Below are 23,881 nucleotides of genomic sequence, written 5' to 3' on the forward strand. Positions count from 1 at the left end.
TTAACTCTTAATCATTAAAAATGTTCCAACCTTTAACTTTGATGATAGGTAATTTTATTCTAATATTAAAGTAACAACATATAAGTTCTACTAGTTCTAGTAAATACAAATTTGCAAAATGTTTTATGTATGTAAGACGAAAACAACGCATGCGGGTATGACGTCCCTGTAAAGTGTGAAAAGAGCATGATTTTCCCCCGCCCTAAAATTTATATATTTTGTATATCTCTACGTATTGACATAACCGCCCGCATCATCAGCCAGTAGACACCCTAAATAACTTTTTCGGCTCTATGCGGGTTAACGCATAACTGGGCAGTCAAAGTTCGTCACCGTGCAACATCCACGCGAACTACATAGTCATATAGGTAGGTACCTCTATTATAGATGACTGCGATACGTTGCATAGAACATACAGGACCCTATTTGTTAATTGACAGCTGCGTTTGATCACAGGAGTAACACGTAGAATGACGCCAATTTTTTGCTGGACAGGTTTATTATGTGTTTTCGTGTTAAGTATTGGAAAACACGGCTTGCGGGTGTACGATAAGCAGTATCGCAAACATGCCCAATTTCTACAATGTCCCAAAATTGGAGTAAAATGTTCGGCGAATTTTGGGAGAAACGTGATCGTGAAATCATTGCGCAGGAATTATCATAATATATACCTACATGGAAAAAAAATCGATCTGTTGAAGAAAGTTTTTTTTACATTGTTAACTTGTTTTTAAGCCAGAGCTCAATCATAATTTATAATTGAAGAGGTTAAATTTGAATTAATATTTAATTATAATAACTAGTCCATACGTCATAATATAAACTCACACTATACATTTTATTGAGTTAGAAATACATTTATAAATTATTTTTATCATATTTAGTCTGATCGAATTGGTCAGGATTGTGAGTGAATATTATCTCTAAAATTTTTATCCCAGGTAAAAAACTACATGGATAATATTTATTAAATTCAATAAAAACATACAAAATTAAATACAATTAAAACATAATTTCAAAATATATACCGTTTATTTTAAAGAAATCTCCGCATAAACTTTTAATTTCTTAATTATATACCTATTTTATTATTTAAAATGAAATCATCATTTTAAACTGCTATAATATTTTTTTTGTCTAACATAATTGCTTTTGCTTACTTATACTTCATAATAATTATGGTATAAAAATAAATCAAGTAGAAAATTTTAAATGCATGATTATAAAAAAAAAGAAAAAGTTTGTTGGTGAAAACATCGAAAATTAAACAACTGTCAAATGTCAAGATTATGATCCATAAAAAATGTATGTTGTAAATTTATACTACATAAAATTTGTGTTAATATTATTTATTTTGATCAATTAACTTATTTTATAGGAAATATTTAAAAACATTATTATTCATTTTACCTATAGCCTATAGGCACTAATATTTTTATTATAAGCATTGACAAATGCATATAATATTATATATATACATGAGTGAGGCATAAAATATGTATAGGTTTTGAAGGGCTGTAGAATAAAAAATATTGAACTTACAGAAATAAAGTTTAAGTTTATTGGTTCAGTAATGTATCTTGTTTCTTATATAATAGGTTTTAAAAATTATATCTCTAATTTCAATGACGAAATTGCGACAAATGTTTCCAGAACACCTGGTCTCTTTGAAGGTTGACTTGGAGTGGCCTGTGTACTTACCAGATTTCAGAATTTGTGAATTTTTTTCTTTGGGGATACTTAAAGGATAAAGTTTTAAAACATTTTCCTCATACCCTCGAAGAGCTTGAAGAGAGAATCAGGTAGAAAGTTATGGTTATACCCATCCGAATGTGCCGACAAGCGGTTGAAAACTACCGGAATCGTCTATAGAGTGCATCATCGCTGCTAACGCCCGTCATTTTAGAGATGTAATCTTTAAAACTTCATTTAAAAAACTAAATACACTAATTATGGATCGAAAAACATAAATCTTATTTCTGTAAGTTCAATAGTTTTTATTCTACAGTCTTTCCTTTCAAAACCTATGCATGCCTTATGCTCCATTTTGTATTTATAGCCTATATTGCGCCTACATTGCGTATATACTTGTATATTATATAGACAGATTAACAATTAACCCTCTAACTGTACCCATGTGTTCTAGTTAGTCCTAACCTATAAATGTGTGTGAAACGAGAAGCGAATTGTTGTTGATTGAATTTACAGAACATACGATTAAGTATATTATTATAGTTTATAGTTAAGCTTATTGAAACCATTTTGTTGTTACCTGTAAATACAACCAGGAACCAATTTGGTAATTGTGGACCAACTTCCCAACATAGGTCTACATAATTAGAAACATGTGCACCTAAATCTCGTGGTTTCTGTTCTATTATTCGTTATCAAAGGACATGTCTGTACCTAAACGGCTGCCGGAATGGTGAATAGCCGGTTAAAAGATTCCAGTGCGAAATAAATGCTCGAACAGCGCGTACCTACGTCGACTGCCGATGCTGGAACGAGAAATTACACGAAAGCCGAGTGGAATGAGTGGATGACAATAAACCGCGGACGACTGGCTATTTGGAGCTTATGATTGGTGTACGAGTGAAGCACGGTATCCACACGTCAGTTGACATGAAGGCAAACTCTCCCGTATACACATATGTAAAAAAAAACTGATGGTATCATTTAAAAAAAAGTAAGTTATATCGTGCATGCGCGTATCAAAAGTGTTAACATTTAAAATTTCTCTAAAAATGTGTAGTTAATTACTATCTATCATTCAGTGAAATCTCAAATCCCCATTTCAATACAAATTCATTGAACAGAAAAATTTAGTGGTACATCTTAGTGTTAACACACTGTATATATATACAATAAATGTATAACATTTTGTGTGATAAAAAATGGATTTTGTAGAGTAAGTAATCGAAAAGAATTGGTAAATATATTAAATTATTACTATAATATATTTCTTATTTGTCTGCCTACGCTATAATGTCTAATATTATTTAATTATTTTATACATATCATGTATTCATATACTTGTAATTATTATACGAATAATAATATGATTTAATCAAGTGATTTGTTTTATGCAAACGACGTTCTCCGTCTCAGAATCTGTGTCCAATAACTAATAAGTATGTACTATCATCAACTTTGATGATTTTTCCACCCTTGCAGTATACATTATAAAAATGTAGAACCATATGTCTAACTTGGTCATTTGCCTAAGTTTTGTATAATGTGACGGTTATCACACGGGCTATTGCTGTTGAGAGCTAAATAGGAGAAAATATCTATAACATCCATGAATCGTGGTTACTTGAGAAATTTTCATCGCCGAATAATTTTCTGAAGATAAACACATCATATATACGTTGATGGTTATTAATATCGTATTATGTAACAAATTATTATACATACCTTCGTATTATTGAACAGAGTTCTCTTGTTCGTTGGTAGCTATATATTATTAATTTAATAATAACCGTTAACTATACAAGTATTTTTATTTTTTTTTTATCGGTAGGTAGTCAAATTGAATTGATTACGCCATAATTCCTAAATTATATATTACGGTTGCAAATACAAAGGATAATTATATAATTTTAGCTGTGGTATCAAACGCTTTACATATTTAGTGACTTTTGAACGAACACATTGATCGAATCTCATCTCTGTTAAACATCCATTGGAACTCAGAGCACCTATAAAATAAAATATAATATGCTATTTATAATCGTGTAACATAATAAAATATATAGTTCATATCATATATTATCGATAATAAAAAATATTATGAAAAATAAATACATATATTTAGGAAAATAATTTTCTTCGTATAAATTAATCGGGTTCTATAGGTGTTTATGGAAACGGATTCTATTTAAGGGCATATTTTGTTATATTTGAATTATACGTACATACTTCATATATTTTATTAAAAGCAAAATTTATAACAATATTATGTGACATAAAGAATAATAGTGGCCTGGTGTGGCGGTGGTTGGCCTCAGTCACAGATGTGTTCTGAGATCAAGCATTGGCCGGCGTCGCTAGCTAGGATGGGTGACCACCTGAGTTCTTGGTGACGAATCCATGGTACACTCATATACACACGTGTTCCATCCGTACAAATCAAAGTTGACAAACAAACCTTACACAAAAAAAATCTACTGTTCCTATCCACAGACAATGGGTGCGTATAGTTGCCGGGTTTAAATAAGATCAATAAAAAAAAAAGAATAACGTATAAAATATTGTTTAATATTTATTTTAGAAATGAAAAAAAATAGATTAAAATATTTAAATATAGTTAATTGAATAATCCATCTACCGTGTAATTTCCCAATTATTTTTGGGTTGTGAAAAAGATAAAGACGGTCGATAAGGAATACGCCGAAACGGCGAATATGATCTGTTTATGTCAATTCGTCTGTTGATATCGTAAGTGATTTGGTCTGACGTTTATAATATAGTTAGTATAATATTCTAGACTAGATACATTTTTTTTTTGTAAAAATTAAATTAAAAATTCCTTATTTAACAATAAATATATTTATAATTATTGGTTTTTAATTAAAAATAAAGTATTTTCAAGAGTATATTTTAGCATTTTTGTATATATTTAGGAGTATTTATGATAATTTTTAGGGACATAAATGCATGTATATTTTAAGGTTTTTTAGAGCATTGTAGTAATCGGTTTATGCTCTTACAACTTGGTCACTGCACGCTTCTTTTATAATGTATGCACGTAAACGTCACTGCGTCGAATGAGACTGAGGTTGAGGTTAATTAAATAAAGTTAACTCAAAACGTAGTATTACAAAGTAATTATTTATTAAATTTAAATTTAATTTGTAAATGTAAAATAAAAGTATTTTAACAGAATATATAAATATTCTACCGGAGAGTATGTATTAGTCTAACACTAGGGAGGTACTCGTATAGCCGGAGATATGGCTGTAACAAAGTCCGAGACCCATATAAATACTTTAGAACTGGGATGACTGCTTAACAATATCTAAAACTCTCTAAAATAGAAACTCCTATTTATATGAGACATGTTGCGATTAAAAAAGAGGATGATTGACGTAATTTGACATTTAGTTGTTGTGCTAACTAAATGTTACCCAATGAGATGGTAGCATCAGTGGCCTGACTTGGTGGCGTGATGTTGTTATAAGTCTTGTACTTTAGACCTATTTTCTAAAACGCGGGTTTACTACAGCATGAAATCCCTATCCCTAGACTAATATAGTAAATTATATTGTTAGCTGTATGCTAACAAAATATCAAAAAAAGTTTAGATTTACACAATTATACCTACAAGGGTTATTGTATTTATGTTGTGGTCAAAGTTTAAGTTAATCGAGTTTTTAATAAATACTTATCTGTAGTTGGAGATATTAATATTATATTTAATTACCCACAAATAAGTACTAAAATAGATAGTGATACTATTAATCTAAATAATATAAAGTATTATAATATCCTATACGCATCTACAGGTATTAGGTATTATAGACTATAGTCGATTTCAATCAGGCTCAATATATTTAGTTTGTAAGAAACTAAAATTAAATAAATAACTAACTTTACACAAACTTTCGATCTATTGGTATAGAAAATTGTCGGAGTGTCTAGTGTACATTGTACTGTACTGTGTTTCGTACTTTCATGAAGATGATACACACATATTTCGTATATTAGACATGTCTCATTTCAATAATTAAAAACATACTTTTTACTAGATTTGAAAGTATTTCCCTATACCACGCATTCACTTAAATCTCTAACTACTGTTATTTAATAAAAACACATTTTCTGCAATCGTTGTAATAACAATAATATGATATACCTAGGTAGTATAAGCGAACTACAATTATATTTAATTAAAATTACGCCATATAATCCGATTGCATCCAAATTCTATACCTATTCATATGATAAAAACGATAATAATAATAGTTTGAGCGCATTGAAAACACCAGTTATTTAAGTCAAAAAACGATGTTATAATAATTGATTGACTTCAGTCATCGATCATCAAAATGTTATAATAATATGATACCTATATCCGGTAATCAATGATGAACGAATTAACTTTTACTAGATACTATTCCAAGGCACGCAGGTACTCACTGAAAGAACAATCGTTTATAGACTTATTGTACATTCGTATAATTAATAAATAATAATGTATAATGTTTCAGTTCCTCTTTCGAAAAATTCTACCGTCAATATTCGTGCGGCTTCAGTGAATAAAGGAAATGCCACGTTGTATATTATTGTGTATTTGTGTGTATTCGGTAGTTAAGCGAAAAAAATAAATGTTGCAGGTATATTGTGTACATTATTAATTCATTTAATTCTAATCTCGGGTAGATACGACGCGTGACATGTCGACACCTCTTTTTATAGATACTTATTAGTTATTACAATAAAATCTGAAATCATTAAAATTACTTTTTTTTTTGATAATTTAATTTTTTGTGCTTAAACACGACAATATAATAAGACACAATAATGAGACACAATATACAAATTGTTTTCTTTTAATTGTTAAAATAACGTTTAATTAATATATTTCATATACGATTAACAAATACTACATTAATACATTTTACTAATCTCCGCAGATGAAAAAAATAATTATTTTCACCTATAACGGGATTCGATATTTTAATACTCAAGTACGATGTAAGTATACTTAAAAACAATAGGACTGAGCGGTGGACGATCTATTACATTAATTTTTTTTAGATATACGTTAATCGCATTTTACGTGAAGTAATGTACTCATACCGTGACGAAATTGTGAAGACATTGAATCATCGAACAACGGAACAACTATCAAAAAAATATTAAGCTTTCATAGCTGTCTCTGAAAATACAGTATTTGTGACGTATGTCGAAGTTCTTGGAGTTTTGTGGCTTTACGGGTACGTTAATATACCGTATTATTAATAATATTTTAGCCATATCGTACGGCGGGGTATATTCGTGTACCACCGATGTACGCTAAATAATAATAATAATAATAATAATAATATTATCAAGTCGGGACCAGACGACAAGTGACGATACCCGATATTAATTTCCAGTAATCTTTGTTTTTTTTCGAGTCATTTCTTTTTGGCGCCGTGGCGCCTTCGCCGTCGGCTGCAAGAACCACGGCGGCCGGGTTTTCCGACATTTTCCGCTAGGCGGAGGCGGCGGCAGGCCACTACGGATACGGCTATCACTACCACTATATAAAGTATATACTTTATACACACTATCGTCATACTACAAAATACGTATATATATATATATTAAAACGATGGTTAGGCTAGGCATGTATGGCAGCGGCGGTGTAAGTACACACTATAAGTATATACATATATATATATACACATACACACACGGAGAAACGGAGCTTTTGGGGCGTCAGTGCGTCGGTGTCTGTCGATCGGCCAACACGCCCGTCGCGTCGTGAACGTCGTCGCCGCCGCAGCCGTTATCGTCGTCGTCGTCGTCGTCAACGGCACACACACACACACACACACACACGCACATATTTTACACACACAAATCCGCGCGCATAAACGTACACGTTCACACTCACACGCGCACGCGCCCCCGAACACGCTCAGACACAAAATTCTATACGATATATCGTTCGGCGTCGCGACCGCGCCGTAGCATCTGCCGCCGACGGTCGCGCGCGCCACCACACCGGTGCGTTGTAATAGTACCTACAGTATTGTACGCTTGCGCACCGAGTTGGTTTCGGCGTGTCCCATTCAGAGCGAGCGAACGGCGCCGATACCGCCGCCGCCGCCGCCGACAGGGTCCGTTCCTCCGGGGGGCCCTATGACGTAAGTGAGCAACACGGTCGTATGTGAATGACAGCGAGAACTCTGTCGTCGTCGTCGTCGCGTAACCGAGTGATAGAAAAACCCAAAACCGATATTACGCGCCGTCACTATACCGCCGCCATCGTCGCCGTCAACACTGTTTAGGCCGCAGCGACTACACGGACACAGCTAACCGACAACGGTCACCGCCACAGCCGCCGCCGCCGTTGTTATTACCACGGCCGCCGGAGACGACGATCTCGGGACGGACCGCGTCAACTCGAGAAAACAACTGTCACCGTAGTGCGATCTCTCGTCCGTCCGCGCGGCGGTCCGTCGTGGCCGCGTATCGCCGGGACGCCGACCGTGTTACTCCGCGTCGGGACGTACGCGCGCCGTTGACCCGCAGACGCCCGGGACGCGAACCGCAGCACCGCCGCGGTGGTCGTCATGTCGGCGTCGTCGCGGGCGCCACGCAGTCGTCCCCTGCACGATGACCGCGGTATGGCCGAGCGCGACGCGTCCATGGGCTGACCATGACCGCCGTACCGGCGCACGGGACGACGCACATAGCACCGTCGTTGTGCCGGGTGGTGGCGCTTCTTAGTGCCGTGTGCTGGTGTTGGGTATTGAGAATGGCCGCCGAGATGCCGGACCTGTCGCACCTGACGCCCGAGGAACGGGAGATCATCGAGTCCGTAGTGCACAGGCAGAAACAGGAGGAACAGAAGGAACAGGAAATCATGAGGTGGGTATATATGATGGGAGATTGGCGATTTTCGTGCGGGGCCCTTCTGTTTGTTGGGTGCAGGAGAGGGTGGAATATCGGGGTGGGTGTCGTGTAACGGCGGCTCGTACCACGTAATACATAATAATAGTAATAATAATAATAATAATAATAACATCGCGGCGGCGGCATAACCGTCGCCGCCGTCACCGCCACCGCCGCAGCCGTTGCCGCCGCCGCCCAACGATAGGAGCGGTGGCGGTGACGGCGGGGTTGAACTTTTGAACTTTACCGCGCGCGTGATCCAACCGCGCAACATGATATTGTACGCGAAATACGCGCGCGTTCGAATTTTATTGTCGTCATAGCATTTATTTATTTATTTTTTTTTGTTTTTGACGGGTGGAGGGGACGGCAGGGTTGAGTGTAATAATGTTCTATAATATGTCGTCGCGTCAACACCACCGGATTTGCTGGTGTCTTGATAACGACGGCGACGTACCTAGGCCGCGATACCCCCCCTCCACGAACCATTGAAAGGCGTCTGAAATTACGGCTATGGGGGACGCGTATAGGTCCGGATTTCGTAAGTGCATTTCACGCGCAAACTCGATATAATATTATGGTGAAAAGTTTTTTATGAGTATCGTGTTATTCTTGTTTGGAAAATTAAAATGATAATATGGACTATTCGAACGACTTGCACCCACCTTTCCACCATCTGCCAACCATCAATCACTCGACGGATTTTGATTTTATTTACTCCCAGGTCGAAATTTCATGTCAAACGACGCACTGCAGAATGCACGTCGACCCGATAAATATTAAAAAAAACTATGTCAACTGTTATCGTTTTAATACCGAAAATCCATAAACGGTTTTCTTCAGTATGCTTAAAAATTTTAAATGGTTCCGTCACATATTATATTCTCTCCGTTGAGAATTTTGTCGTGTTATAGTTTCCATAACTCTATTGTTGATTATATTTATAATATATATATATTTTTTATCTTTATATTCGTTGCATTGCTCGAACCAAAAAAAAAAAAAAAAAAACAAATACGTTAAATTAACTAATAAGTAATCTATTACTCGAACTAATAGTCCCATAGTCGACCTACAATCGGATAAAAGTTTCACTGATATTTGATCGTATTTTAAATGTATATTTTAAAAAGCGTTTAAAAAAAAGCATTACATTTTCAACTACCACCAACATAAATAGTTTTTTTTAAATATTATATTCTGTTGGAATTGGTTTTGATTTTATATTATTCTCGGCGTAAGCATAACATTTTTATTTTTATATATTTACATTTCTACTACCGCGATCTATGAGGAACACTTTATAATATTACTTTATATGTTAGTTGCATTTTGGTCATCATACAATAAGTACATAATAATAATGTTAAGTAAAATAGTAAAATTGTAAAACATAAAAATGTAATATTTCAGCGGAATTAAAGTATTATAGTGTTATATATTGTTGTAGAATAAAAGGTTATGAACTTATGAATTATGTGTTAATTCATAATAACACGTATACTAGACTGATTTTGCACAAAATAATCCTTTTGAAATAAAAGGTGTTTATTGGAATGGTTATATTTTTATGTAAAAGCAGTGATTTTTCAAATTCTATTTTTCAAAAGACTAGTTTCTCCAAGTATAAAATGTTAAAAAAAATGTCAAACATTAGGCTTATAGGTAATTTTTATCTGAAAATACTCTTTTTCAAGTATCAATTGTTTTTAATTTCAAAGGTATACAACGATAAATTTATAAAATAGGTTATAAGTTACGAATGAAATTCTTACATTACTGTATAAATAATAATAATAATAATATATATAGTCTCAATATTTATACAGTTCTAAAATTATATTGATGATTTAAATTTTTTAAATTTTTGTGCAGGCGAAAACAAGAAGAAGTAATTTTATTGGAAGAGAAAATTCGGCAACGTAGTGAACAACAAAAAAAGGCAGGCGTCGAGTTGGATGCAACTTGTCATATATGCCTGAAGACCAAGTTTGCCGACGGTGTCGGACACCTGTGCAACTATTGCGGTATCAGATGTTGTGCCAGGTGTGGAGGCAAGGTTACCCTGCGTTCGAGCAAAGTTAGTATTTGATTTGTTCCTATGTATACGGATAATTAATAAAATAAAATATTTTATAAATTAATCTATTCGTTAGTCTAATAATTTGCATAATGGATATTATGCGATGATAATATCGTGTACATGCATATTATGTGCAATTATTAGTAACACTGATGAAATGGGTAAATGAAATTAAAATATTTTTCTGGTTTGATTATAAAAACAATTTATTAAAAAAAAAAAAGTTAAAAGTTAAAATAATTTTTGGTTTGAAATTATTAACGAATTGAAATCCAATATGCAATCATATTTTTTTTCTGCTAAAAACCGGTTAAATGTTATTTTGTGTTCCTAAGTGTATAATATATAATTAAGTGTTTAAACATATTTTAATATTATATGAGTATATTATGACTGATTATATTTGATTATTAGCTTTGCAAATATTCGAAACAAAGAACCATTGGTACTTCCTTACCCGTATTATTTTTTTAATCTAAGACTTTCAAGCTGTACAGGATTAATTTACTATTAAAACGTAGTCATATAAATGTATAATAATAATTAATAGACAATCACAATAGTGTTATTTCCAATTAGGGGAACAATGTCAAAAATATTCCAGTCTATTAAAATAAATCTACTATCGCGTTAATGTTGTGTTGAAAATATTGTTTGAATACATTGGATTTATACTATATAATTAAATTATTACTTTTGCGAATTTAAATTTGAAATTATTAATAGTATGTTTTTTTAAAACATATTGTTATAATAAATTGTTTTTAGTATGATATGTTATCCGATTTTATTGGATGTTTTAATTCACAATTTTCATTAAAATCTTATCATATTAGTAAATACGATTCAAAACTTTTATTTATCATGAAAAGTTAAGTATTTAGTGTTAACTAATGAGAGAATTATATATACAGTAGGATATATTGATTTTAAATGAGGGTTTTTATTTTTAATACTATAGAATATATCGTTTCGAATGCATTAATTATAACTTGAAAAGGTCGCTTATAACTTATTTTATTTTTGTACACAAAAATGTATTGTTCAAGATGGTATGACTGTTTTGAAATTAATACCCAACATTGCTATAAAAGAATATAGTACATTTATTTTTGGCGATTCAATATAACATTTATAGGATTTGTCGAAAATGTTTTGGTATTCTATTGAAGAATTGTTTAATATTTTTAGATTTCTGATGATAATCAATATTAAAAACGTATACGTATATATTAAGTTATGACGGTCAGCCAATACTGACTAATTGGACAGATTATTTATACACAACATTAAATATATGATTGGAAAACAATTACGAATTTAAATTGCATATTTATTTGAGAAAAATAATTTTTAAAAGAATTGGGCTATTAAATGATCTACAAATATAATATACCACATATAATGTGACTTCAGAAAAAATCATTTGACAGTGCACCAAATGAACAGACTTACTGATAAAAATTAAACCTTTTTATTGTCCCGGAGTTTTTTTAAACGTGGCTCGAGCATTTGATAGAGTTTGGTAGGACGGCCTTCTCTAGAAATAAAATTATTTCTTCCAGCAACTTATTATTTCTCAATCCGCTCTTATTTCTGCAATCTAGTATTTAAAATTAAACAGGGAAACTTAATCCTTTCCTACTTTTTATATTTTCCAACCTTTAGTGGCGTTTCTCAAGAGAAGTGTCTTATCATCTTAATTGTGTAAAATGTATAGTATATACACATCAGGTATACCCTAAACAGGAAGCACAATTGTAGCAATCTATGCTGACGGGACAGCTATGCTAGCCTCCAGTTCAGGCCCTTGTTCAAGTTTCAATTTATCTCTAAAATCGCCTTGAAAACTAACACCTGGGCAAGTAGGAGAAGAATTTTAGAAAGCTCTGAATCTTTCTGTGTACTATTTACACTTCGAAAAGATAACCTTCCTTCACTTTAACTTCAAGGAGTTGAGAAATTTACTTCGTTTCAGGTCAAATATCTGGGATCTTACCTCACCTAAAGTTCAGACAAAAAATACTTAATATCCGCCTTCACCTGCTTCGTTCTATATTTAGATCTTAGCTATCAATCTATACAAAACCCATCGACCTAAAATATACGCATTTATACATTGTGTTAAATGTATCATTTTATACTTACGGAATTAACGATGGTTTCCCTTAATCAATAATTAAGAAATCAATTTGATCGTATTGTAATGTAATTTCAAAAAATTAAATACTTTGTAATTTTTGTTAAAAAAAGGTGAACAACTATTTAGAATAAATATAGATGAATTACATAAGTCAAAGTTAAAAGAAGTATAGAAAAAAATAAAAATAAAACTTGTATAATAATATTACAATATTAACTATAGTTTAAACTATAAATAATAAATTATTAAGTAAAATATCAATAAAACTATAATTAAAACATGTTAAAATTTTATTTTATGACTCACTGGAATCGCTTAATATCAAGTAATTATATAACAATAAAATTAATTGAATGAACAAAAAGACAAAACAATAAATTATTAATTTTTATTACTAAACAATATGAAGCAAAATAACCTAACCTAGTTTAAAAATATAAAATCAAATATGCTATAAATATATTATTTTTAAGAAAATAACTGATTTATCAATTTAAGAAATTAAATCTTAGATTTTGAGACTAAAGATGTTTTGGTCTTACAATGATATGATGTTTTTTTGAGAGAGAGAGCCTGGTGTTATTTTTAGGAGCGATAAAAATGTTCAAATATTCAATTTTTGTGTGATTTTCTAGTAAAAAATTTGAACTAGTTGTTAATTTTTAAGTGACTAAATGTAAAAAATTCCCAGTAGTTTTAAAAATAATTAAGAGTCGAAGATAATTCGAGAAAATAGATATTTTTACATAAAATCAGTTTTAGACAAAATCGATAATGAATGTAAATTTGCATTTTTCAATAACTGTTAATGATATTATTATTTTCTTGACATTTTTCTTATCATTTTCAAAAACAAATAATTTTTAGATTTTTTCTATGCTATGTCTAACATTTTAATTGAATAACATTTTTAGTTTTTTTTTTTTTTTTAATTATATAAATTTAGCTACACTCATGCACTTTGTTGTCTGTACAAAAGGCATCTGTGTTAAATTTGGTTGCCTAAACTAACATTCAGCTTACGTGTGTGGATGAATAATATTTTCGGTTTTTTGATTTGGTGTGTAGATGATATTTCCGAAATTTCAATTTTACTTTCAACCTGTCCAGCGTTACTTTTTTTTGACTATTTAATAACAGAATTTTTTTAAATTCTTTTTTTATTTTTTCTGAACCACCCAAATTTGATTGCCTTTTCATTTTAAACCAAAAACCAACAATTCATAAAATTTCAATAGTATAAATCAAAAACAATAAAAAGTTTTGTATTGTCATTTTTATATTAAATCAACTATTCTCTAAAATAATAATTTCTAATAATAACTAATAACTGGTAACATGGATGAAAAAAATTAATATCTTTGTGAGTAATTGTCGATTATTTAAAACATTTAAAACTCAATTTTTCATTAACTTAAAGATTCAGAAATAGACTTAAAACCTGCTACACGATGTACTCTTTCATTAAAAAAAAATCAAGATAATCGGATGAATAGTTTTAGAGAACATGCATGACAAAGATTTCCATTTTAACATGTGTGCATATATATATAACATTATTCTTTTTGAGTAAAATGCTTGAAAATGTAATGTAATATCTTGATATGTGTTGTTCTATATGAAATTTAAAATTTTGATAAAATTCGTTAATTTTTTTTTTTTTTTTTTAATTCAAAATATACAACATTTTTAATTTTTATAACTAAGATTTGAATATTTAATAAAAGATTTGTCATAATTAGTAGTCTCATAAAGTTAACATTTAAAGTTTTGATAAAATTTGGTATTTTAACTTAAATTTAAGATTTTAATTACATAAAGTACATATTTTTTTGAATTTCAAAATATATTATTCGTTGAAATTAAAAATTATTTACATTATATTTAATTTAGTTACTTATATAATTTTTCTAAATACTCAAATTAGTTTTAAGATATTTATACTACATACCTATCCACACCGTTTTAGGTACGTTTGTATTGACTTATAAATTAATAACAGCCAGTAATGTTATATAATGATAATATTTTAAAAACTATTTATGATAATTAATAATATATACGATTATTTTCTGCAAACACTAGTTCAATGTATTATATTTTAACTATTGTTAATACAAAAATAAATTATTAATAGCTAAATTTGGCGTTTGTAATTATTTTGTAAAAACTAAAAAAAAAAAAAAAAAATAGTGTTGTTTTATATTGATATTTTAAAATCAATTCACTGTTATTAGGTTCTAACTGTTCTAAGTGTTTTTATTAATTTTCATCTTAATAGATTATTTTATATGCTTAATTATCGTAACTTATGTATTGCTACGATAATACTGATAATAAAATTATTATTATTGTGATATTAAAAAAATACATATTATTTTATGATATATTTTGGATTTTAACCATAATTATGAACGATTGCTAGAATCTAGGTCTTCGATAGTTAGATGAATCGTTGTCTTTAACATATTTTTTTTTATTGACATGTAATTAATTAAAATTTCTTTTGTACGTATATATGTGAAATTGAAGTCAGTATTAAGTAATCTATAGTTGTTTCATGTTTTGGAGTTGCAAAATTTGTTATTTTGTAAACAGCATTAGATAGTGGCGAGAGGAGGGAATAAATGTTATTTATTTGTATTATTTATAGTGGTTACAACAATTTTTTTCACTTGTAAAAAAACTTAATTGCAATTCAATTTCCAATTTGATATTCTGATATTCATCTTTACACGTTTGGTTTTTAATATTTGTGTGAATAATAAAACCAACTATCTATGATTGAATCGTAGACTTGATCAACTTGATTAGCTATAGTTTATTAAAAATAATAAAATTATATACCCACCATTGTCTTTTTTTTTGCGTGCAAAAACATTTTAGCTTGTAACAAGAAATTACTTTACACCATAACTATACGTGTGTATATTCGTGATAAAGTCCAATCAAGACTTACAAGTTTACAGAATCAGTTACCCTTTGACCTAGTTATTTGCATGTTTCCAATTTGACAATATAATATTCTCATGAATACTACATTCAAATAAACAACGAATAATGGAAAACGAATTTTAGATAGGTAAACTCAGGCGTTCCGTTTCCTTACATTTATCTACATAAATAATCGACGCGGACACGTCAAAACTGTTTTAATCGAGTATTAATTTTCAGAGCGTTGAAAAAAATCAAATAATTTATTTGTATTATTTATTATTTGTATTGATATAGTCTAGTGATTTATTTTCGACTAGGCGTTATTTATTAGGATATTATACTTAATTAAATGTGAAAAATAAAACAAAAATGGACTAATAAAAGATGTATGATTTTAATTAAATTGACGCATTTTAAACTTAAACTTCACACGGACTTTATTACTAACGCTGCACGTGAAATATCATGTGTGGTAATAAGGCATATGTGTATTAGATTTTTGTCGAGGCTCCGTGCGCGTGGTCGGAGGACAAGGGGGCGTACATATATAAAGAACAACACTGCGTCCAATTCGTTTATTTTTGTGAGCAAAGTTATATATATTTTTTCATAAGAAAAGAAAAAACTCTTTGTTTTCTATTAATTTAAAGTTTTTTGATATCATCGCGAGCATTGCCTTTAATATAAAAACATCGCCACCACAGGCGCCGCTGCAGACGGCTTCGGCGAAACGCTCGCTCGTAATAAAATAATATTAATACATTGTATTATATAATATATAGGTGGACAACGGTTCATGGGGTGCATTCAACTTGGTATCATCCGCCCCTTTTCGGGTGGGAGCAATGACGTCACGGATTTGCGGGACATGACGTATGTTATATTGATCGCAGCAGCGGCAGCGTAGTCTAATATAATATATAATGTGTGTGTGTGTAAACTGTATAGGTATATTCACAAAGAGAGCGTCGCTGCCATAGTTAACTAATTCGCACGGATATTTGTTTTTCAATTTTCTAGACATAGGTATTTTGTTAACAGTTCAATTTACTCGACAATAGATAAAGCGCCTCCATCGTCAGAACGAGACTAAAAATAAAAAATAAATCATTTTTCCGTTCAAAAAAAAATCGCTATTTCGGCCGGTTTAGACTGCAACGCAGCACTGCGAAGCAGCACCTATTTTAACGATTATATTATTATTATTACTATGTACTATGTACACATTATAAGGATATCGCAAGCTCGCGCGCATGTGTCATATGTGTAGCACACGCATGACGTATATATCGATGTAGAAAATGCAAAAAAAAGCACTCGTCTCGTGTCTTGAACAAATAACATATTGTATGAAATTGTATTCTAACGAGTTCGTAAACGCGCTTTTACGTACACAATATACACATCGAATTTACTCCGTTCGGAAAATTTGTCGCTACCCAAATTGCACACATGTATGTTTATCTTGTTGTACAATTTTATTTGTATGTTTGTTACGATTTATATTTATCCACATTTTTATATTGTTATAATATTATAATACATAATACTTTTATTTTACAGCCGTAAAATGCGTATCTATATATACTATAAAGACGGGAACAAATGACGTGTTTACTCAACACCAATATTTTCTGTCACGTGAAAACCTAGGTGTTTGTTCGAGTGTATGTGTGTGTTCAGTCTCTCGCACGATGTCGTCAGTTTATATCGGAAATATTTTGTTCCGATCTGAATTACTGACAAGGAAAAATATTTATTCTAACGAAATGAACGATTTTAATGTGTGCACATATTATGTTGTAGCGTTTGTTGTGTGCTCGCGGAGACTATTAGTATCGCATTTATTCGAATGAAAATGAGGCATATTTAACGATTAGTACTTGGCGGGACGAAAAAAAAAAGACAAGGTTGTAAAAATTGTTACGACCTAATAACCCCTTTGGTATTATATCAGCTATAAACTATATATTTTATCTTTTTTTTTTTTAATAATAATATATACACTTACACGTATATTATTATATACTCGAAATTTTATTTTTTCGTGACATCGCGTTTCCGATCCGAACGGAACAACGTGTCATGTGATGACTATTAACTGTGATAAATAATAATTAATGTTTATTTTTTTAATAAGATTGCAATGATATAATAACAACAATAAATAATATTATAATATATCGTTATATATTACTACACATTGCGCACATCACGTCCCAATAATTGTTGTTCGACGGGTATCTACTACATCATATCGCCATATACCGCATTTTTCGGTAATGACAAAAATAGTATTGTTTATTATGTACGTGTACATTGTAAAATTGTGCATTTGTACTTATAGTACAATATGTGCATAGAGTTCGTAAACCATTAGTATTTTAGTGATAACGTAATTTTAACGTCAACCGTTTCAAAAGAGTAATATTGTTGTGTACCTATTACAATGTAATAGATACAATTTAAATTTTTTTCAAACACTTACATAGTAATAGTATAGGTTGTGTAACGTTGGAATATCATATAATGATATACGTCTTTGACCAGTTAACAAATATATAATTTTATAATATGTGACTTTTCCATGCACCAGGCGCCTTTTGGTGGAAGTTGATTTTTTATTTTTACATAATATTATAGGGTCTATCTGGGACAGATATAGAACATAAATATGGTAATGGGCATACGGTAACCGGCGGTGCGGGGTAAACTGTACCGGAGCGTAAAAAGCACCACATACCTACTCTATATTGGCACTTTTATAAATAAAATAATAACTTATAAGTATAACTTTATCTGTAGACTATCTCTAATATATTTCAATAAAATATATATATTATATATTTTTCTGTTCTACCCATACATAAATAGTTTTCGAAGTAAAATTATTAGAGCTTACGCAATTTAAATATTTATAATGTGTTGTACCTAGTGCATATGCCATATACCAAACCTAAATATGTATACAATAGATGAAATAATATAAAATGAACTTTGATAACTAAACTATTGTTTTTAATCGCTACAACTTCAAATTTATCAATTTATTCATTAGTTATTTTTTTCTAATTTGGTTTTTTAAGTATTAAAACAGGGTTTCATTTACCTAATAATAAAGTTATTTTATTATTAATCAGTTAGAGTTTAGTTTCTCTGTCTATTATTGTTTGATAACTGCATTTTTAGTTTTATGATCTTTTTTTTTTTTTCATAACTATTTTATCGTTGGAATTTATCATAACTATAGAATATTTTGATAAAGTAATATAGCTAATTAGGAATTTTAATCTAATTCCTTGATACGTTACTCAAATTGTACCCAACATTTGAATTTGATGATTAACTAACTACAACATAAATAACTCATGATGTGACAATGCAGTTGAACAACAATAAAATGTTATTTTATGTACCTATTACTCAATAACTATTTAAGCTATTGAAAAAAAAATAATTAAAAATTGATAAAAAAATATAAACGTGTTATCACAGGTGATATGGGTTTGCATATTGTGTCGAAAAAAACAAGAGCTTCTCAGCAAGTCTGGGGAATGGATCAACCATGGTATGACAGCCTCGGGCAGCGATCCGTCTCGGCGATCCGAGGTGTCGTCGCCTTGTATGATGTCGGATAAGAGACCCAAACTCGAGAGGGCGCATAGTGCAGTGGAGAAAGAGAACGTACCACTGTTGCAGCGGTCCAACAGCCTCTTGCGGCGCCAATACTCCCAACAGGAGCCGTCCAGTCGAAAGGAGCAGGAACACGAACTGACCGATGAATACTATCGCACAGTGCGTTTATAACCATTAATTAATATTATTATGTTATCATTTCCCGTAATTGGTTCAGTACTTGCGGCTTTTTAGAATATGGTAGGTAGTTGGAGGTTAGTTAAGGTTTAACTGTCGGAGAGTGAAATATGTAATGCAGTAACTAATCTGCAAAAACACGCTTATAATATATATTTTCCGTTATTGTTTTTAAAAATTCCAAATATATACTAAATGGTAACAGAAAATTCGAATACAATAAAATGTGAATACAATTTTATCAACAAATCTATTTATTTTTTTAAGCATTTATTATATTTTTCGTAATTTTTAAAAATAAAGGAGCAGCTGACTTCTTTGCTCGATCTATTACTATCTTCTTCTTCTCCTTCTTCTCTTGGTTAAAGGCCTTTCAAGACCATCCCATCTCACACCCGTTTCTTCATTCTTCTCTATCTATTGCTCTTTCTTTCCAATTTATTCCTCCTCCTAGCGATTGTACATCCTTTTTAACTAAGTCTTTCCATCTTATTTTGGGTCTTCCCAACGATCTTTTTCCTCGTGGGTTTTGTTCTAATACTGTTCTCATTAGCTCATTTTGGCTCCTTCAAGAGTGGCCTGCCCATTGGAGTCTTCGCTTTTTTATCATTTCCTATTACTATCTTACACAAATGAAATACTTTGTGTGTAAATAGCAAATTGTTAGGTCGCGTATTTAAATTTAATTATTTAAAGGTCATCATAATATTTTATAATAATAAAATTAATGACAATAAATGCTAATTCATATATACATAAGAAAATTCTATTACATTATATATCATTTTATTGTAAAATAATGGCTAAATAATAACGTCATTGACGTTAAATAATACTTGTAGTGTTCTCTGAGAGTAGTACGCTGGTTCATAACTGCACTGTAGAATGCTAAAAGTGTGATTCTAGAGATGTATAAAAAAATCAATAAAAAAACATGCATATTAAACTATAACAACATTTATGTCACAGGCTTAAATCCTTATCGGAATAGTTAAATACACGTTACTGACGCTATTGTTAAGTGCACAAGCGACAGTTATCGGTGTCGATCGTGATGTCTATTGCGTTGTTAGAAGATAATCAATATTACATAACATTAACTATGTATTGGCATATAAATTGTCAATATGGTTGGAGAATCGATTTTTGGATTGAAATTAATTTGTATTCAATTTTATAAAGTCTGAAGGTTTTACAAGTACATCATTTGAATTATTATGTCGCACTTAAGACTTGACCGCGTTAATTTTGTAATCACTCGAATACTATTATATCTGTTGTTACACTTGTCGATCGAACTCTTGATCGACTATGTTATAATGTATACTTGATGTATTTAACTATAGCTACACTTATTTGCTTAGCCAGCTCTTGTGATTGTAAAAAAAATGTACCTTATATAGTTTGACAAGTACTTTTATACTATTTTTAAGGCTTATAATTTTTTAACGATTTATATTTTTAATTTCATTTGGGAAATGGAATATTTTTTAAAAATATTTTATTTATAGTGTGTTTTATATAAAAATGTGTTATTAAATATTAAGCAAATGAGTATTTTGTTATTATTATACGTACATAAAAAAATAATGGGTACCATGCTTTGGTCATTTTTCTTCATTTTTAACATTAATTTATAAAAAAAAATACTTGTTCAATACATATTTCGATTATAATATTAAAAAAAAATAAATACTTATCAGGACGTAGATCGCCCGTCTCTAATGTTCAAACACACTTATGAGTGATTATCATCATATCATAACATAACATAATTTATTTATCCGCTTTATAAACAACTTATATATGCCAATCACAGTCTTACTATTCCTATATCTACATCGAACTTACCTATAGAGTGTCGAACACGACCACCAATGGCATGTATAGTACTTTAAATGTTGACTACTTTGTTTCAGGGTCACGACGATTATTACCGTGGCGGTCAGCTGGAAGGTGTTTCGCACAGGGCCGGAACCGGAAACCAGTCGTCCAGGTCTTCACACCACCAACCACCGCTGCACCAGTTTGGTCCGGCTGTGGTAGATTGCAAACAGTCGCTAATAGGGGGCCGTGGTGGTCCCGGTGCCGTGCCAGTGCGAAAGCACAAAAGGCCTGGGAACACGATGCCCCCCGAACGGCTACATCAGCAGCAGCATCAACAGCACCAGCACCAGCACCAACGCATCAGTTTTTCCAGTTCTGAAGAGGAGGAGCTGAGATCTACATCCGAGTGCACCAGCTGCGATGAGCACGAAAGCGAAAAAGGTAAGCCGTTTGTGTATAGCGTCAACTAGCGCATATCAACAATCATATTATATTGTTAGGTAAAATATAAGTCACACGTGTCTTGTGTACACAATAAAATGAATATACATTATATATATATTATTTAAAGCATGTTTCGTTTAACCAGTCACACTATAATAACTCTTTTCTTAATAAATGGTTGTAAATTTTTCTGAAAAAAAATGTTTTTACATATTATTCTAAGTATCTATAACATAAAAAATTAAATTTTTTTGAATAAAATGTTTTCTTTTTTTACATGACAAACATAATTTTTAATTTAAAGCAGAAGACTATTCTAAAACTATAGATGTTTAAATATTGAAAAATGTTTTCTATAAATAAATTTTTATATAATTAATATATTTTAATTTGATCTTCATAAGAGGACGCCACACTCGCATGCGTTGTCTCTTTCTTAATGCGTACAACATAGCAAATTTGGATGTGATACGAGTATGTGAAATATTAAAAATTTTAAATATTCGTATTTAGCCTAAAAATTAACAAATAAAAAAAAAAAAGTCAACACTGACATTGATTATATTCTAACTTTTAATTTTGATAATAGGTAAATTCTATTTAAAATACTAAAGCTAATAATACAATATACATTTTCTGTCCTGCTGAACGCAAATTTTGCTATGCATATAAGACTGAGACAACATATACGGGTGTGGCCTCCTCTTAGTTTCAAATATTCATCGATAATAAATAATTACCACTGATTATAAATTTTAAAATGTATAACCTGAAAAGTAGTAAAAATTAAATTTATTCTAAAAAATGTATCGTTTTAATTTTTTTTTAAATATTTAAAACAACTTTTTTTATTAAAATAACGTTTATTGACTCGGTAAATATTGGTGTGAATAGTTAAATGAAATATGCTTGTATAATATTATTATAATATGCACGGTTTATACCATGTACACTGACTGCTTTGCATATAGTTGTCAGTAACGCATGCGTATAACTGTGGACACTTCTTCGGCGCGTAAATTCGTAAATATCATAGATTCACCAATATGTTTAATATATTATGATACGTATAACTAGGTAAAGTTATATTTCAATGCGCAGTTTAAATCATTACAAAAATTTTTTTGACTATTTTTAGAACTAAACACGTACCCATTTTTGGAAGATCAATTTTTTTATTTTTACAATTATACTCACTATTATTTGTTTGTTCTTCAATACACCCACTCTCTTCCACATCATTACGTCAATACTCTAGATTCTTTTGACGCGAATAAGTTTGGAGTAGGCGGGAACGCGGTACGAATGTAATTCGTCGCGAACACTATAGTAATGTTATTGATTGAACTGACGTACAGGTGACGCGGAGAGTAATGCGGGAGAAGACCAGACTTATAAACATTCAATGACATTATCATCGGTAGGTTTTGGCATTTGTAAAGACCATTTTTTTATTTTTCATTTTTTTTTTTTTTTTGTTTTCAATAACGATTTTTCTACATCGTTGTTCAATATTTTGTTTTTGTGATTTTATTACCTATTTTTATTTTTCATTTTGGTGTTTGATGAGACTGTTTTGTTTAATTTTGTGTTTTTTTAAAATTTTTATTTTTTTTTATGGCGTTACCCAGCAAACATGCATGTGTCGTAACACTCTTTGATCTTCTTGACTTTAAACATATTTGTGTTTTATTTATTGCGCTCTATTATTGTGGTTGGGGCTCTTGAGTCTGGGCGGTTTGAGGTTAGGGGTGACATTGTGTTGTCATTTAGCAATTTACCGCAAGATGGGTACCATTAATGGATCAAGGCGAAAGAAAACTGTGCGGTTCGATCACCGACACCATCAAACGACACAACAAACGTCTAAAGACTCCGGATTTGACACCGGCAGTTCGATATTCACGTCCAATGACGACCCAATATACCTCAGCGACATTAAGGTACTAAAATGCGTTAAGCATCGAATTAAAACTTAAAAAACAAATTTACACAGTAAAGTAGAATATTTTAAAGGCCAAATT

The 23,881-nt window shown here is 31.0% G+C and overlaps 1 protein-coding gene across 10 annotated transcripts in view; it reads left to right on the forward strand.

The window, feature by feature from the left end:
• The first annotated feature begins 7,525 nt into the window (after positions 1-7,525).
• The window catches only part of LOC112599325 (regulating synaptic membrane exocytosis protein 2), a 31,375-nt gene continuing 15,019 nt past the window's right edge, over positions 7,526-23,881 (forward strand). For 2 of the 10 annotated variants that reach the window (XM_025346177.1, XM_025346179.1), the window contains exons 1-5: positions 7,536-8,586; positions 10,486-10,690; positions 19,269-19,568; positions 21,506-21,854; positions 23,631-23,800. In XM_025346177.1, coding sequence (XP_025201962.1) covers positions 8,375-8,586; positions 10,486-10,690; positions 19,269-19,568; positions 21,506-21,854; positions 23,631-23,800 — 1,236 coding nt within the window. In that variant the 5' untranslated portion in view covers positions 7,536-8,374. Of the gene's footprint in view, positions 8,587-10,485; positions 10,691-19,268; positions 19,569-21,505; positions 21,855-23,215; positions 23,278-23,630; positions 23,801-23,881 lie in introns of all 10 variants that reach the window. The other 8 variants (XM_025346181.1, XM_025346182.1, XM_025346176.1 and 5 more) reach the window with 7 other exon arrangements.

This window comes from Melanaphis sacchari, unplaced genomic scaffold (assembly GCF_002803265.2).
Source record: "Melanaphis sacchari strain LSU unplaced genomic scaffold, SCAv2.0 Contig50_pilon_pilon, whole genome shotgun sequence".
NCBI lineage: Eukaryota > Metazoa > Arthropoda > Insecta > Hemiptera > Aphididae > Melanaphis > Melanaphis sacchari.